The sequence below is a fragment of the Neophocaena asiaeorientalis genome, unplaced genomic scaffold (genome assembly GCF_003031525.2).
Source record: "Neophocaena asiaeorientalis asiaeorientalis breed wild unplaced genomic scaffold, Neophocaena_asiaeorientalis_V1.1 scaffold581, whole genome shotgun sequence".
Taxonomy (NCBI): Eukaryota; Metazoa; Chordata; class Mammalia; order Artiodactyla; family Phocoenidae; genus Neophocaena; species Neophocaena asiaeorientalis.
Genome location: NW_020172732.1, coordinates 2,532,735 through 2,550,383, shown reverse-complemented (window position 1 = coordinate 2,550,383; position 17,649 = coordinate 2,532,735). Strand labels below are relative to the sequence as shown.

Below are 17,649 nucleotides of genomic sequence, written 5' to 3'. Positions count from 1 at the left end.
ACCGAAAAGTTTGGGAGCATACCACATGAGTCCTTCATTTTAACCTCAGCATATGACTGTCCCAATATATTGTTCAACCATCTTTCTCTTGAGCCTGAAGGGTATCTTGTACCTAAAACTTGCCTGTTTTATTGTACTTTGAATCCCATACCTTGCCACCTCCTCCCAACCTTGATCTCACAATTTTCCCTTTCCTTTCTAGCATCTTCAATCTATTCTTTTTTATGAATGTTTCCCTTAAGCCATAAGACTTATCCTGCCTTTCTCATCATAAAACAAAGAACCATCGAGTCTTCTGGCATTTCTGGCTGCCAACCAATCATTTCTTTTTCTTTTATAGTCAGTTTTCTCACATGTATGTGGTATAGTCACCAGTACTTCCTGCTTGTTCTCTTTCTCATCAATCCTGGGGCCATATGGCAGTGCTTACCATGCTACCTTATGTGTACTTGGATTATAGAACTCTTGAGAATTAGGAGCATCTGACTTCTTTCTTTTGTTCATCACTGATTTCATGAGGTACAGTTTTTTTTTTTTTCTTTTTCTTTCTAAACTTTCTCATGCTTGCCCTCCTTTCCCCTTTCCCCCTATTTTATACTGCTTTTCAGAGCTCTTTGAGGGCTGGTCTAGGTCTTTTTATCTCCAGTGCTTAGCACAGAAACTTGTGTAAACTGGACGCATAAGAAGTGTAGGAATGAACGCCACCCTGCCACCTTGGAGCATCTTTCATTGCCTCACAACAAGGTCATGGCTGATCTAGTCCCTCCCTCCTCTAATTCAAACGTGTTACAAATGAAGTCTCCCTAAAACACAGCTTTTATCATGGCATTCTTATGTTCAAAAATATAAATGTAGTGGCTTCTTATGGGGTTAAATCCAAACTCCTGCTTGCATTTTAAAGTCATCTATTATCTGGTGCTTCTCTTGTTGCTTATTCTCTAGCTTACATTTTGGACTAGTCAGTCTGGTGTTTTCACTTTACCCCCACAAATGCTCTGCTCATTTCCATCTCTATAACTGTTCTGTTGGTTTTTTTTTTTTTAATGTATCCTGCCTTTCCTTTTCTAAATCTTACCCTTTGCTTCAGAGTACTCCAAGCTGCTGTCCTGACATTTGGGATAACCATTTCCTTGCTTTTCTTTATTTTTACTACCTATGAATGCATCCCTAAGCAATATAATTTTTTATTTTTGAATTCATTTAAATAGAATCATACTGTATGTTTGTATGCTTTTCTGTCTTACTACTTTTGCTCAAAATTATATCTGTCAGATTCAGCCATGATGTTACAAGCAGTTGAAGTTCATTCATTTTCATTGCTTTATATTATTTCATTGTATAAATATACCACAATTTTCCATTCTACAGTAGATGGACATTTGGGTTGTTTCCAGTTTTTGACTATTAAAAACAGTGTTGCTATGAGCATTCCTATACATATATTCTGGTACATATGTTCATGAGTTTTTCTATGGTATGCTCAGGTGTGGAATTGCTAGGTTTTTATTGCTTGTCCTAGCAGTTTTATTTATCATCAAGTTTATTAGGCTATGCCAGACTGTTTTCTAAGATAGTTGTGGAAATTTACACTCCCACAATGTTGCCTTACATAGTTACCATCACTTGGTATTGCCAGCTTTTTCATTTTGCCAATCTGGTGGATGCATGATCCTATCTTATTGTAAAAGTTTTAGTACATATTTGCTTGATAACTAATGAGATTGAGCCCTGTTTTGTATGTTATTGACCATTTGAATTTACTTTTTTGTAAATTACCTAATTAAATACTTTGCCATTTTCCTTCCTTGTTTTTTCCCTTTGGATTGTCTTTTTCTTATTGATTTGTGTGAGTACTTTATATGTATTCAGTAGATTAATCATTTATTGATTATATGTTTCGCAAATATCTTTTCCTACACTGTGGTTTGTTTTTTCATCCTTTTTATAGAGTCTTTTACTTTTTTGGGGGGCTGCACGTTGCGGCATGTGGGATATTAGTTCCCTGACCAGGGATTGAACCTGGGCCTCCTGCAGTGGAAGTGTGGGGTCTTAACCAGTGGACAGCCAGGGAAGTCCAAAATGGAGTCTTTTGAAAACTAAGTTTTAATGCAGTATATCAGGTCTTTTTTTTTAACGTTTAGTATTTTGGGGGTCTTGTTTAAGAAATATTTTATTCTCTGAGGTCATTAAGATATTTATCTGATGTATAATAAACTTTGTAATTACCTCCTTTGTGTTTAGGTTTATATTCCACCTGGACTTGATATGTGTATGGTGTGAAATTTTAATTTTTTCAGAATGGATTCTCCTTTCCCCATTGATCTGTACTGCCATGTCTATAATAGATGTGTGTGTCCTTATTTGTGGTTTTTTTTTTATGGACTCTCTATTTTGTCCCAGTGGTCTAGTTATACATCTTTTCACTAATTATAAACAATTTTCATTATAATAAGTTTTGGAATTTGGTAGACTCTCTCCTCCCACCTTAAAAAAAAAAAGTGTCTTAGCTGCTCTTAGCTTTTTGAATTTCCGTGTATATTTTAGAATCCACCAAAACCAAACAAACAAAAAACTCCCAAATCCTATTAGAATTTGATTGGGATTGCATTGAATCTGTACATCAATTTGGGGGAGAAATGACATTCTTATAATACTGATTCATGGTCGTGGTGTATCTCTCCATTTATTTAGGTCTTCTTTGTATCACACAATGAAATTTTGTAGTTTTCTCCATAAGGTTCTTGCATATCTTTTGTTAGATTTATCCCTAGGTATATAACAATTTTGTATCAGCTATATACCTTGTTAAACTCTTGTTAAATCTAAGAATGTACCTGTGGATTCCTTTGTATTTTCTTTTTCTTTTTTTTAAAATTTTTACCAGAGTTTAATAATAGTCCTTGGTTCTTCAAAATGGGCACAGGCTTTTCAACTCTGGACAGTCCTCAGGTTACACAATAGCTTTGTGGGACTGATTCAACCAGAACTGTTGTGCTTTCTCAGGAAAACACAGGGTCAGTCTTTTTCAGGAGACCTTATATTCCAGCTCCATACTTGAGAAACTCCTGGTACAGGAAGACTGAACAAAGCTGAGGGGGAAGATCAGGCTGCAGTCAACCTACTTACTCTCCTGTGGCCTTTATATTTTCCATGTAGACAGCCGTATCATCTGAAAATCAAGAATTTTTGTTTTGTCTTTTCCAAACCTTGTAACTGATTTATTTTTTTGTGTTGGTCTGCAGGCTATTATCTTGCATTATTGTACAGATCTTTACTACCATTTCTACTCAACATTGTGTTAATATTGAGCATCCTCATTTTGTTTATAATCTCAAAGGGAAAGCTTTCTGTGTTTCACTTAATATTAAGCCTGGTGATTACTGTAGGTTTTTTGTAGGTACTCTTTTAGGCTGGGTTCCCTAGAAAATAGAGACTGAAACAAGGATTAAGAGTTGAGGCTTGGACTTCCCTGGTGGCGCAGTGGTTAGGAATCCGCCTGCCAATGCAGGGGACACGGGTTCGAACCCTGGTCTGGGAAGATCCCACAGGCTGCGGAGCAACTAAGCCAATGTGCCACAACTACTCAGCCTGCGCTCTAGAGCCCGTGAGCCACAACTACTGAAGCCCGTGTGCTGCAACTTCTGAGCCTGCATGCTGCAACTACTGAAGCCTGAGTGCCTAGAGCCCATGGCTTCACAACGAGAGAAGCCACCACAATGAGAAGCCCACACACTGCAACGAAGAGTGGCTCCCGCTTGCCGAAACTAGAGAAAGCCCGTGCACAGCAACGAAGACCCAACGCAGCCAACAAAAAAAAAAGTTGAGTTTTTTTCTGGGAGGCATAATCTCAGGGCATTAAAAGAGAAGAGGAAAGTGAAGAGAAGGATGGGAAACAATGTAAGGTGATACCTTATCTCGTTGGCCACTGCTTCACAAAGAGCTAAAGAGAGATCATTTGCCAGGTGTTCGTGCTTGGCCACACAGGATATCTTTAGACAGAGGAACAGTTCCTTAGATGTGTAGATGGGACTGTGGAAGAAGAGGAAGTTTATCTACCTGCTTTTCTCCTGCATCCTGTTTTCCATTAGTCAGTTCAGTCTCCACAGAGAGTTAGTTCCCTTTAGTTTCTGGGATGCATCTTTTGGACCCCTTTGAACCGCTTGAGATGTCTCTGCTTTTTCAGTGGCCTTTTACAGAAGAGACTTTTTGGTTGCAAGTGACAGAAACTCAAATCAGATTAATTTGCACATATAAAAAAAAAAGGTGCTGATTCATGTTAACTGAGTACATTGGGTCCAGGGATACAGGTGATGTTAGTAGGCCTCTTATCTTCATGTCTTGGCTAGATTTTCCACAAAATTATAACAAAATGGTTACAATGAGAATTGACAGCCCCAGGCTCGAATCCTACTTTAGCTGTGGCAGAAAAGATCCAGGGACACAGTTATTGGTCTGGCTTGGATCACATGTCCTTCCTTGAACCAATTACTGTGTTTAGGGATATAGGGGATTCTGGCCATTCCTGGGTCATATGTCCTCTGTGGTTTGGGGGAGAGATGTGATGGTGTCAGCAACACCCAATCTCAAGGAATGAGTTGCTTATCAAAAAGGAGTTTCTAACCAAAAGAAGGAGGGTCAGAGTGCTGGTCCCCAAAACAACTGATATTCTTTAAATAAAATTAGTCATTTGAAGTTGTGTAGCATCCCTAAAATCATTTAAATATATAGCTGTATAGTCAGCTCCACTACCTGCTAAAATTTAAATGTAACTGGTGAAATACAAAAAACAAACAAAACCAGGGTAACCTGATGCCAGCTGTGGATCCCCTGTCTCTTAACTTTGTTAAGTTTAGCTCTCACCTTAATGCCAACTCACAGCCTCCCAAAGAGGTCTACTTGGTTCTTGTTTTTTGGCTTTCCTATGCTTCTTTCTGCACCTGCACTCCTGCATCCACATGAGGTGTTCCATGTTTGTCCTGTGACATCAGAAAAATGAACTCCTTCACTCATATCAGCCTATTAATGATTTTAAACTTTGCTAAAGATACAGGGGTGGTGGTAAGGAGCCTCAGAGTCCAAAACTTTCTTAGTGACTCCACTGCAACTCCTCTTTTTCCTGTCACCATCATTCTTTCTCTGACTATAAGCAATTTCTTACCCTTATCGTCACAGAGTAGTTCCAACCATATCCAAGCTCTTTTTGTTTTTTAAAAAGACAACTTTATAGAGGTATACTTTACATACCGTACAGTTAATTCATTTTAAGTGTACCATTCAGTGATTTTTAGGAAATTTATAAAGTTGTGAAACCGTCACCCACAATCCTGTTTTAGAGCATTTTCGTCCCCCTCCCCACAGAACCCCTTGTGCCAGTTTGTAGTCACTCCCTAGTTCCACCCCAAGCCCCAGGCAACCACTAATATACTTTATGTCTGTCTCTCTTTCTCTATATTTGCCTTTTCTGAACATATCATATAAATGGAATCATACAATATGTGGCCTTTTGTGTCTGGCTTCCTTCACTTAGCATAACATTTCAAGGTTTGTCAAGTAGTAGCATGTATCAGTACTTGTGAAGTGGCTTTTCATTATGGTTTTGATTTGCATTTCCCTAATGATTAGTGATGTTTTTCTTGTGCTTATTAACCATTTACATATCTATTTACATATCTGTCTATATTGGTGAACTATCAAAATCTTTTGCTCATTTTTAAATTAGATTATTTATCTTGTTTTTGAGTTGTAAGAGTTCTTTATATGTTTTAGATAAAGGTCCTTTATTAGATATATGATTTGCAAATATTTTCTCCCTGTCTGGTTTGCTTTTTTATTTTCTTAATGGTGAATTTTTTTTTTTATACATCTTTATTGAAGTATAATTGTTTTACAATGGTGTGTTAGTTTCTGCTTTATAACAAAGTGAAAAAATATGGAACACTTCATGAATTTGCGTGTCATCCTTGCACAGGGGCCATGCTAATTTTCTCTGTATCGTTCCAATTTTAGTATATGTGCTGCCGAAGCGAGCACTTAATGGTGAATTTTGAAGCACAAAGATTTACATTTTGATAAAGTCCAATTTATTAATTTTTTTTCTTTTTTATGGATCATGATTTTGGTGTTGTTAGATCTAAGACTCGGCTTAATTCATACTCAAGAAGATCTCCTTCTCTGTTTTCTTCTAGAGGTTTTTATAGTTTTAGCTCTTACTTTTGGTTTATGATCCATTTAGCATTAATTTTTGTGCATGGTGTGAGAAGGGGTCTAAATTCATCTTTTGTATATGAATGTTCAGTTGATGTAACACTCTTTGTTGAAAAGACTGTCCTCTTCTCATTGAATTACCCTGATACCTTGTTAAAAATCATTGATCTGTATGTCTGTCCTTACAGTATCAAACTGTTCTGATTACTCTCATTTTACAGTAAAATTTGATAGCTGAAAGTGTAAGTCCTTCAACTTTTTTCTTTTTCAAAATTGTTTTGCCTATTCTGGATTTTTTCCATTTCTGTAAACATTTTAGGATCAATATCAACATGAATTTTACCAACTTCTGCAAATATTCTTTTGGTTTTTTTTGTTGATGTTGTTTGTTTGTTTGCGGTACACGGGCCTCTCACTGCTGCGGCCCCTCCCGCCGCGGAGCACAGGCTCCGGACGTACAGGCCCAGCGGCCACGGCCCACGGGCCCAGCCGCTCCGCGGCATGTGGGATCTTCCCGGACCGGGGCACGAACTGCATCGGCGGGCGGACTCTCAACCACCGCGCCACCAGGGAAGCCCTCTTTTGGGGTTTTGACAGGGATTGCATTCAATCTGTAGATTAGTTTGGGGAGAATTGCCATCAACAATATTAAGTCTTCAAATCCATGAACACAGGGCTTCCCTGGTGGCGCAGTGGTTAAGGATCTGCCTGCCACTGCAGGGGACATGAGTTCGATCCCTGGTCCGGGAAGATCCCACATGCCGTGGAGCAGCTAAGTCCATGCACCACAACTACTGAGCCTGCACTCTAGAGCCCGTGAGCCATACCTACTGAGCCTGCGTGCCACAACTACTGAAGCTCGTGCTCCTAGAGTCCATGCTCCGCAACAAGAGAAGCCACCGCTCACCGCAACTGGAGAAAAGCCCGTGCGTGGCAATGAAGACCCAATGCAGCCAAAATAAATAAATAAATAAAATAAATAAATTAAAAAAAAAAATCCGTGGACACAGTGTCTCTTCATTTATTTCGAGCTTTTTTGATTTCTCTTAGTAAAGTTTTAAGGTTTTCAGTGTGCAAGTCTTATACTTCTTTTGTTAAATCTATTTCTAAGTATTTTATTGTTTTTGATTTTATCATGAATGGAATTAAAGAATTATTTTTGGTTTGTTTGTTGCTGGTTTATAGAAATACAATTGATTTTTGAATATTGAATTTGTATCTTCTGACGTTCCTGAACTCATTTATTAGTTCTAGTAATTTTTGGTGGATTCCTTAAGATTTTCTGCCTACAGGATATATTGTCTGTGCGTAAAGATAGTTTTATTTCTTCCTTTCCAATCTTAATGCCTTTAATTTCTTCCCTTTCCTTCCTTCCTTCCCTCCCTCCTTTCCTCCCTTTCCTTTCTTCCTCCTTCCCTCCCTTTCCTTCCCCCCTCTCTTCCTTCTTTCCATTTTTCCTTCTTTCCTTCCCATATTCCACTGGCCGAATCCTGCAGTGTAGTGTTGAATAGAAGTGGTGAGAGTACACATCCTTGCTTTCTTTCCCGTCTAAGGAAGAAAGCATTTTACCATTAAGTATGATGTTATCTGTAGGCAGATGCTGTAGGAAAGGGAAGGAGGGGACGAAAATTTGAGAAGTATTTAAGACTTAGGATGAACAGAGTTTAGCAACTAATTGTATACAGTTTACAACAGGATATAATTTGTATGTTTGTGGGTAAGGAGATTCTGGCTTTATTTTTATGAAGTAGAGTGGAGTTAAGGATATATTTATTTCCTTTTGGGAGGATTGACTTTTTACAGTAGAGGTTTTTTCCCCTTCAGTTTTCTTTTTAGTTGGCAGTTTCAGATCAGTGTTAATTTTTTCAAATGCTAAATTTAAAGATCTTTTTTCTGTAGTTATAACTTAATATGTTCCATGAAGTAGGGAGCATTATTATCACCATGTTTTAGTTGAGGAAATTGAGATATAGTGAAATGCTATAGATCAGAATGATGGAGACTTCCAAGTCTCCTTAATACAGTGCTTTCTAAATCTTTAACTTAAATGTCATCCCAAAATAGCGTCAGATGGGATACATGAGTCATCTGACATCTTTTTTTCCTTCATCCTCCCCCAAAAGGAACTATGTCTTAAATGTTAAGTGTATTATAGAGAAGGATTATTTCTGTTCTTTGGTTTCACAAATCAACCTGTATGTGTTTTTGTTTTCTTGGGGTTTTAGTGGTTACTGGTCCACTCTGGACCTTAATTCCTAAAAAATTCAACACGGGATAACTTACAAATGACAGTGCCTCAGATGGGAGTTTTAGTTAGCCATCCGTGAGAGATAGGAAACAGATCATAGCAGTGGTGGTAGTTATTATAGTGTTCCTATTAATATGTTGGTATATACTACAGACATTTTCACTGGACGTCTTTAACTGACCTCCTGGTTAGGTTCTGGAGAATATAGAAATAATTAATATAAACTATAACTAGAATTATTTACCTTTGGAAACTTGCTTCCATGGAAAGAGGCCTTGGGAGTTTTATGGATCTGAATTCAAACCCTGTCTCTACCTTTCATAAGTTACTCTATTTTTCAAGTTTATCTAAAAATATCTATTTTTTTCTTACTATAAAATAATATATGGTACTGCAGAAAATGTGGAAATGCAAAAGCCCCAAAAGATAAAATAAAAATCACCCATAATTCTTGATTTAGATAAAAATCTTTCAGTGGAGCTTACATTCAAGTGATGATCTTTGCGAAGACTAGAAATAGCTTAAATGTCTACAGTAGAGACTGGTTAAATACGTTGCAGTTTATTCATTTTATGGACTCTATATCAGATAAAAAGGAGAACAGTGGTTAAGAGTGGGGGCTCTGGGCTTCCCTGGTGGCGCAGTGGCTGAGAGTCTGCCTGCCGATGCAGGGGACACAGGTTCGTGCCCCGGTCCGGGAAGATGCCACATGCCGCAGAGCGGCTCTGCCTGCTGAGCCTACGCGTCCAGAGCCTGTGCTCCGCAATGGGAGAGGCCACAACAGTGAGAGGCCCGCGTACCGCAAAAAAAAAAAAAAGAGTGGGGGCTCTAAGTTGAGACCTTAGTGCTATTCCTTATTGGTTGTATGACCTGAACGTCTTAAAACTTCAGTATGCTGGTATAGTGCCTACTTCATGAGTTCTTCTGAAGATTAAATGAGGTATATCAAATTTAATACTTTTATGTGTATCTGGCACATTGTAAATGCTTGATAAATATTGCTAGAATATTATTATTATTTTATGTGCTGATATGGAAAGATTCCTAAGATAATTAAGTGTGTAATGTAAGATATTGAGAAAAGGTTATGTATGATGTCATATGTCATATTAAAAAATAAGGATTTCTTATATACGCACTGATGTACACACATCTTTTTCTTGAAAGACACCTAAGAAAATATTCAGTGGTCACGTGGGGAATAGGGCTGGGGATTGGAAATGGTAGAGAGTTACACCTTTTGTTTTTACTTCTTTGTGAACTTTGAGTTTTTAATACCATGTACATTTTCCTTTTATTTACTTCTTAAATCATTTTTTTAAAAAGATGTCTTCCTTTATCAAGTTGTTTTGTCTTTTCTCCATACTGGAAAATCTTATTCTCTCCATACTGGAGAAATCTTATTTTCTCTTCTTCTCATAGTAAGTTTATTTACATAATTGTAGAGCTTGACTATAGTTCTAGAACCAGCCCTTTGCAGATATGCTAAAGACGTGTTAGAGACTACTTTGAGATAAGTAAACATGTTATCTTGTTAAAACATTGCTAAAAAAGAAAAGTTTCACATAGAATAGGAGAGCATTGTGTTTCAGTAGGAGTTTTTTTTTTCTTCAGTAGTAGTTTTTAAACTTTACCAGTTAACAAATGGGATAGTAATGATGTCAGCTAGGCTCTTAAAGAAAAGGTTTTACACATGTAGAACTCTTTTGTTGTTTCAGATTTTTTCCCCCCAGCAAACACTTACCTGATTACTTGACAGTAATAGATAAAAAGGCATACTTCTTGTGTCTTTCCAATCAATTAGAAAGCAACAATACTTATAGATTAATTTCCTCTGAAAGGCATTTGGAAAGTGCATATACTAGGTAGTCTCTAAATTCTTCCTTTTCCCTTACCTCCTTTTTTCTCTCTCCACTACACCTGTCTCTCCATTCCTCTTTCTCCACCCCCCCATTGTCTTAATTGTCTTAGACATCAAGGATGTAAAGATTAATAAAATGTAGTTCCTGCACTCAAGAAGTTGCTATCAATTGTTCCATTCTAGCATTCTTATTCAACTACTTTTTTGGGGGGAGGAATTATGAATTTCGCTATAGTCTCATTTTTTTTCACTTCAGCTTTTTAAACATTTTTTAAGCACCCAGAGTGTACTAGGCACTCTGCTGGAGGGTGCAAAGATAAGTAAAGCTAATTGCTTAGTTCCTTGCAAGGAGATAGGTAAATAGATTTGAGAACAATTTGATATGACTAAGGTACTATGACTAAGGTACGGCTCGGTTTTCACAGTGGGGTAGTTCTTGATAGGAAAATGGCACCAGACAGAGTTAAAAAATGTATGTTTTCTTTAATGGCAGAAATTAGCCTGCTTTGAGACATTTATACAAAAAAAGAGACATAGCGTACTCCTATCAGAAGTAAAGTTTCCTTGTCCTCCTTCATTCCTCAAGGAGGTTGCAAAGGTACCTCTGAAGAGGGAGAGTGTGCCAGGCCTGAGAAGCCATATTCTTGATACTTTACCGCACCTTTTTTTTGTCCACCATACTTTTACATCTGTGGGTCGCATTACTACTATTCTAGAAAAATCTACTTTGCAGTTTATGTGCTTCTATCAAAGAGAATGTTTATAAACATTAGGCTTTCTCACTGCTGAAATCAAACTCTGTCAGCAAGGCCAGGTTCTTATTCCACCATAGAAAGCAGTTTAGCTAGTCTGCTGCCTGTCTGAACTAGCCTCCTGGAAACTCCATTTCCTTAAATGAATGCGCATAAACACAAAATGCTTTGAAAGCGCAGAGGACGAGTGTCTAACCTGAGGAAAACAGGGCAGAAATAATCGGGCAGGGATATATGGAGGATATGATATACTTCTTGAAGAGTATTTGGCACATCTGTATTCCATATTTAGTTTGCTGGTTTTCTCTGTTAGGGCAGAGTAACCATAACTGAAGTGTTTTAAGCAAAATTATAGACATAATTTGCATCTCTAAAACATAAGGACATTTCCCTCCATTGTTATAATACTGTTTTCCCACATTAAAAGAACACTGATTCTTAATTATGTAATACCTTGTCCATGTTCAGATTTCTCATTATCCCCAGAAATGTCTTTTATAGCTGGTTTGTTCAAATCAAGATCCAGTTAAGGACCATTCGTTGCATTTGGTTATATCGCTTAAGTCTTTTTTTCCCTTTTTGAGTAGACTTTAATTTTTAATCTTAAGTCTTTTTTATGCTAAAACTTAGCCCACTGCCTTTATTTATTTATTCATCACATTGACTTGTTGAAGGGACTTGACATTATAGAATGCGCTTTCTTCTGGTTTTTGTCTGATTGCTTTTTTTTAGTATTGTTAACACTGTTCTCTGTATTTCTTGCCATCTGGATGTTAGATATACAGGTTTGATTCAGTTCAGGTTAAATATTTGTGGCACAAATACTGGAAAGGTGATACAGTGTTGCATTTCTTTAATCTATTGTTTTCTTTATTTTGCCTCTTTTGGTCTTTAACACCAACTATACACTATGGTAGAACTGTGATTCAATCCATCAGTCATCAGTCATGGACTTGGATAGTCACAGCATTGGAGTATCATCTGTTCTTGTCCTTTTTCTTTTGGGGATTTTTAGCTAGGCCTTTCTTGCCTTGTCTCTGATATGTGCCCTTACCTGGTATATTCCATGGTATATTCCCTTACACTTCTCCTCTGAGTTCTGTTTTTAATATAAACAGTGCCAGTTCCAAGAGATCTTATTCTCTTATTTGCATATTACATTGCAGATATTTTTTTTGTGACTTTATAGGAGTAACTCAACTAACCTCTTTTATTTTAGTCTAAACTCTCCTTACTCATCTTTACTCAGGTGTTTCCTCTGGTTCCATGAAGAATGACTAGAGATGAGAGAGGCCCAGATTGGCCTTGGGACGTTCTAGAAATCATGGTTGATCGGGCGTCTGAAAGTGGGATGAGGTTAGAGGAAAGGTTAAATGCAACATAATTTTCCCTCAGGATGTGGATCCTTTGTTGGTTATTTCTAATATCCCATGGTGAACGGCCTTAGCGAGTGCTTGCTTTTGTAAAAACTGTAATGCATGTTGACATAGTGAGGGAGCTTACGGAAATGGAGAGGGTTGGTAAGGAGTTAAATAGATCAAATATTGGATCATGTGCTTTTGGAAGGGGAAGAAGATATTCTGCTATTATAATTTAAGAGTGTAAGTAACTATGGAATTTTTGACCTACTTTTCTTTCCACTTTGCAGTTAATACTAATAGCTTATTAGAAGTAAAAAAGACTTCCTTGTATTGCTTTACTATATGAGCTTCATTAGGAGTAGGAAAAATTGTTATTAAAAAAGTAATCTGTGATAAAGGATTTTAATTGATAACAGGTACTGTTATTCCTGATAACAGTTTATTCATTACATTTCTTGTGTCGCATACTTTGGACCATAGTATGGTTAAGAGATACTGTTTTTTTTTTTTTTTTTTGCGGTACGCGGGCCTCTCACTGTTGTGGTTTCTCCCGTTGCGGAGCACAGGCTCTGGACGCGCAGGCTCAGCGGCCATGGCTCACGGGCCCAGCTGCTCCGCGGCATGTGGGATCTTCCCGGACCGGGGCACGAACCCGTGTTCCCTGCATCGGCAGGTGGACTCTCAACCGCTGCGCCACCAGGGAACCCCGATACTGTTTTCTTAATTTGGGAAAATTTCCTCACTTACCATTGAGGAAATCTTTTCATGCAGAGGGTCTCAGTATAAATACATCCTTTGTCTGGGTTGCAGATGGTTTTATTGCCATTATAGCTCAGTTTGGAAATGGTTCTTATTTCAAATTATTGCTGATTTTCTCTTTGGGGAAAATTATGTCATGTATAAATAAGACATATTTGTAATGTGGGGATTATCCTTTGTATGTCTCTGTTATTAAATGAAAGATTGTCTCTTTTTGAAGTAATCGTATTTTAAATTTTGTTTCACTTTTTAACATTTTCTGAAATCAGGGTATGTCTTTCAATTAATTGATAGTGTATTGCTTAATTAGCGAGGTTTTTCTTTCTTAGCTGTACTTGAAGTAATAGCAAGTCTTAACAGTTACTGAGATCTTGAACTTGATCAAATATAGCAGTTTACAATTCAGATTACTCGTGGTTTAGCCCCAGAAACACTGAGAAACAGAAGCACTGAGATAGTGCTGAGGTTGGTAGACTGAGTTGAGTAGCACTGAGGAAGATAGACACAATACTTGTTCTCTGTCTCTCTCTCTCTTTTTAAAAGCTTTTTCATATTTTCATCTCAGTCTTGACAACAGGATCAGGAGATTGTAAGGCCTTTAAACCAAACATAATAATGAACATTCACAGTGTATAGGCTTCATTAAAAGCCTAAGGGGAGTCATAAACTGCAGTGAATGTTCCTGTCCTCTCACATCCAGATGCTTTACAGAATTTCCCCTTTGCCCTCTCCTCAATCTGTATCCTCCTTCAAAGGTTACATTCCTCCTTTAGCTTTTATCTCTAACCTCTAATCATTTCTTCATGCTCTTCTCTTCCTCCCTTGTCTTTTCTGAGTTAGTCTTTTTTATTTATTTACTTATTTTTTAAAATTCAGTAGACTTTTTTGGGAGAGCAGTTTTAGATTTACAGAAAAGTGGAAAGTACAGAGAGTTCCCGTGTTTACTTCCCAACCAAGTTTTCCCTTTTATTAACATCTTTGATTAGTATGATACATTTGTTATAATAGATTTATTATAATAGATAAGCTAATATTGATACATTATTATTAACTAAAGTCCATAGATTACATTAGGTTTACTGTTTGTGTTGTATATTCTATAGGTTTTGACAAATGTATAATGATATGTATCCATCATGATTGTATCATAGAGAATAGTTTCACTGCCCTAAAAATCCCTGTGCATTACTTACTCATCTCTTCCTTTTCCTCCTTCTTCCAACCCTTGGCAACCACTGTTTTTCACCCCTCCATAGTTTGCCTTTTCCAGAATGTCATATAGGTGGAATCATACAGTATTGTATCCTTGTCAGATGGGCTTCTTTCACTTAGCAGTATTCTTTTAAGGTTCTTCCATGTCTGTTTTGGCTTGATAGTGCATTTCTTTTTACTGCTGAATAATATTCCATTGTATGAATGTACCATAGTTTGTTTATCCATTTATCTATTTGACAATTATGAATAATAGATTAGCCTTTTTTAAAACACAAATATGATCTGAAGTACTTCAGATCACCTGTAAAGAAAAAGTTGAGCTAATTCAACTTTTTAAAGTTGAGCCTTAAAAATGATAACTCTTTTACCTTTCTATGAAAAATTTCTAACTGAGTGGTCAGCTCCTAACAGTGCTCAAGAAATGTGTGTGGAGTGATTGAATATGAAAAAAGTTAAGGGGGTATGGAAGAGAAGAAGGAAGCTAAATATTATATCATATATTTGGATAATTTTTGGAAAATGAAATTGTCTAGAAATTCAGCTGGAAATTTGAAAGGGCACTAAGATGTTCAGGGCTCTGAATTCAACCATTAATTTGAGAACACTCCAGAACAAAAGTATCATCAAGCTGGCCCAGAATCGAAGGCAGTAGGCCTGTTTCATTTTACGTTCAATGGAATGATAGGAAGAAGGTAGGGTTTATTTTTTGGAAAAGAGTAAAAGAACAAAAGGCAAGGTTTATAAAATAGTGACCAGTTGATGATCATAGGGTGGAGGTTAGATATTGACATGAGGAAAATAATTGTACAAAATCTATTGATAGTTGTCTTTATTTTGTGTTCTTTAGTTACATTTTTTACTTAGTAAAAATGTTACTAATATGAGGAAGTTATTTAATGACTGGATTTAAGACTCACTGAATATTTTGGTTTATAATTTTGTGAAGTCTAAGGAATATAGAGCTTAATGAGCTACAGAGTCATTCAAATGTCTAAAATATTTTTGTTTTGCAGTTTATGTTCATTGAGAAGAATTTGGGAAGGGATATGTAAGGCTGAAAATGTGATTAGGGTCAGATTATGGAAAGCCATTAATGCCAGAGTATAAAGACAATTTTTATTAGTTAAGTAAAAATAGGGAATAGTTTTCTGGGGCATGAATATTGTTTATAAAGTATTTTGAATTAATTTTATATCCTTAAAATATATACACATTAATATATACATCTTATTATAGCTTCCAGCTCTATCATAAACCAAAGTATCAATATGTTCCCTGAAATGCCATATACAAAAAAAGCCTTATGTAAGTTGGTTGTAAGTATTGTACCCTGTATCAGCATTATAAAGATGTTCTACTGTAATTATAGGCAGTATTTACCAAAATATCTTATAAATTTATAGCCTTATTGATGTGCTGAGATTTTGTTGTTCTTTAGATGACTTTTTAAAATAACTTAGCTTTCTCCCATTTTAAGTTAGTTTGTTTTCTTTTTAAAAACAATGTATTTGCTTTTTTTGTTGTAGAACTGTGGCTGCTGAAGTTAGGAAGCAGATTTCTGGACAGTACAGTGGTTCTCCTCAACTGCTCAAAAACCTCAACATTGTTGGCAGTATATCCCATCATACCACAGTAAGTAGCATATTTAAAATATGGTATGTTACTGTGTAATTCTGACTAGGCCATGAAAAAATAGTGGAAAGATAAGAGCCAGTAGATTGGGTTTCATCACTACTCTCACTAACACCGTTATTTGTTGCTATCTCACTCTTTTCTGAAATTTGAGTCAGAGGAGTGTTGGGAGGTGTTATAGAAGTGTTGATTTTCTAGGCACCTCTGAAACTTTACATTCAGGATTTAATCAACTCTGGAATTTTACAATTAGAACTTCCCAGACCCAAAGTGATTCATACATGAAAATTCAGGAATCTATTCTAGAAATAATAGGTACTGAAGTAAATGTTAAATAATTATGTAGATTCATAGTATTATCTATCTCCTTTAATAGAAAGGAATATATAGTTATTGAATTATTGCTTTAAGCCAGGTGCTATGTCAGAGATATAAATATATGTTTTCTTATTCAAGAGGCTGGCATGAGGATAATCAATTTTGATAAAAAACTGGTACTTATTAGTTATAGTAGAAATATGAATTAAAAACATGCTCCATTTGTCAAAAACTGAAAAAGTAATTAAGACTGACTTGGGTGAAGTTGTATTAACACTTTCTGTTTGGTTATGAAATGGTACCAATTATTGAACAGACATCATATGCCAGAGCATAATAGTTTGATTGACTTGTAGCGACATGTTTATATATAATGTTTGTGTTATTAAAATTTTAAAACATGGAGTTTACTTTTAACAACAGTAGCATACTGATTGGAGAAATTTTAGAATATATAGATTTCTGGATGGTTTCAATGTACATGGAGATGATCCTTCTAATGCTCTCTTAGTGTCTTGAACTCCTCTTTTCAACTGATTTCCTGCATTCTGTGTTACACCTTAGCTATTCACTTCCATAGTCATCCCTGGATTTAGTCATTATGAATAACCATAAGCCTCCTGTAATCTCAGTTTTATGTTTCCTATTCTCTTAATGCCACTTCTTATCTTTCTTGCTCTCTTGTTCTGGTGCTCTGACTTCAACTGTCCTTCAACACCACTGGGACCTAGAATTTGTGATGGTACTAACTTTTGTGTGTCTCTCACCCCTTGATGTCCTCTTTTCTCTCCTTACCAAACTTAAATTATTTGTTGATCATTATAATTACTCTTTTGCTTATACTCTTGGCTTCCTTAACTTCTTCTCATGTCATTTGCACTACCTCAGTGCTGTTTAAATCCAACCTTCTGCTTACTTCATACCTGCACTTGTACAGCTGAATATGGCTGGAGGAAAACACACAGATCCCGTTGACTGGTCTCACTTTAAAGTTATGACCACTAACTCATGAAGGCTTTAACATTGCTAGGCAAACATTTTATTTTCCTAGTCCGTTCATTTTCCCACTGTTTTAGTTGACCCATTTCATGCCTCCTACTCTTCCCTTAAAACCCTAATTGCTCTTCCCCATTTTCACTCTGAGGATGACTTGACTTCCTGTTTCACTGAGAAAATTGAAGCAGTCAGAAAGAACTTCCACATACTCCTACCACCATGTGTGTTCACCTTTTATCATCTGTACCCGTATTGTATCTATTCACCAGTTATTTTAAATGAACCACTAGTGAACTAGATCCC

The 17,649-nt window shown here is 36.5% G+C and overlaps 1 protein-coding gene and 1 non-coding gene across 6 annotated transcripts in view; one reads left to right on the top strand and one right to left on the bottom strand.

Annotated features, from left to right (window-relative positions):
• The window catches only part of DOCK7 (dedicator of cytokinesis 7), a 204,838-nt gene that overhangs the window by 5,676 nt on the left and 181,513 nt on the right, over positions 1-17,649 (top strand). For all 5 annotated transcript variants that reach the window (XR_003002608.1, XM_024740388.1, XM_024740390.1 and 2 more), the window contains exon 2: positions 15,927-16,032. Coding sequence is in view for 4 of the 5 variants with exons in the window: in XM_024740388.1 (XP_024596156.1) it covers positions 15,927-16,032 (106 nt within the window). In the remaining variant the exon portion in view is untranslated. The remainder of the gene's footprint in view (positions 1-15,926; positions 16,033-17,649) is intronic.
• LOC112396646 (U6 spliceosomal RNA) lies at positions 5,924-6,030 on the bottom strand. The gene has a single exon (XR_003002610.1). It is a non-coding gene; the product is annotated as a U6 spliceosomal RNA (small nuclear RNA).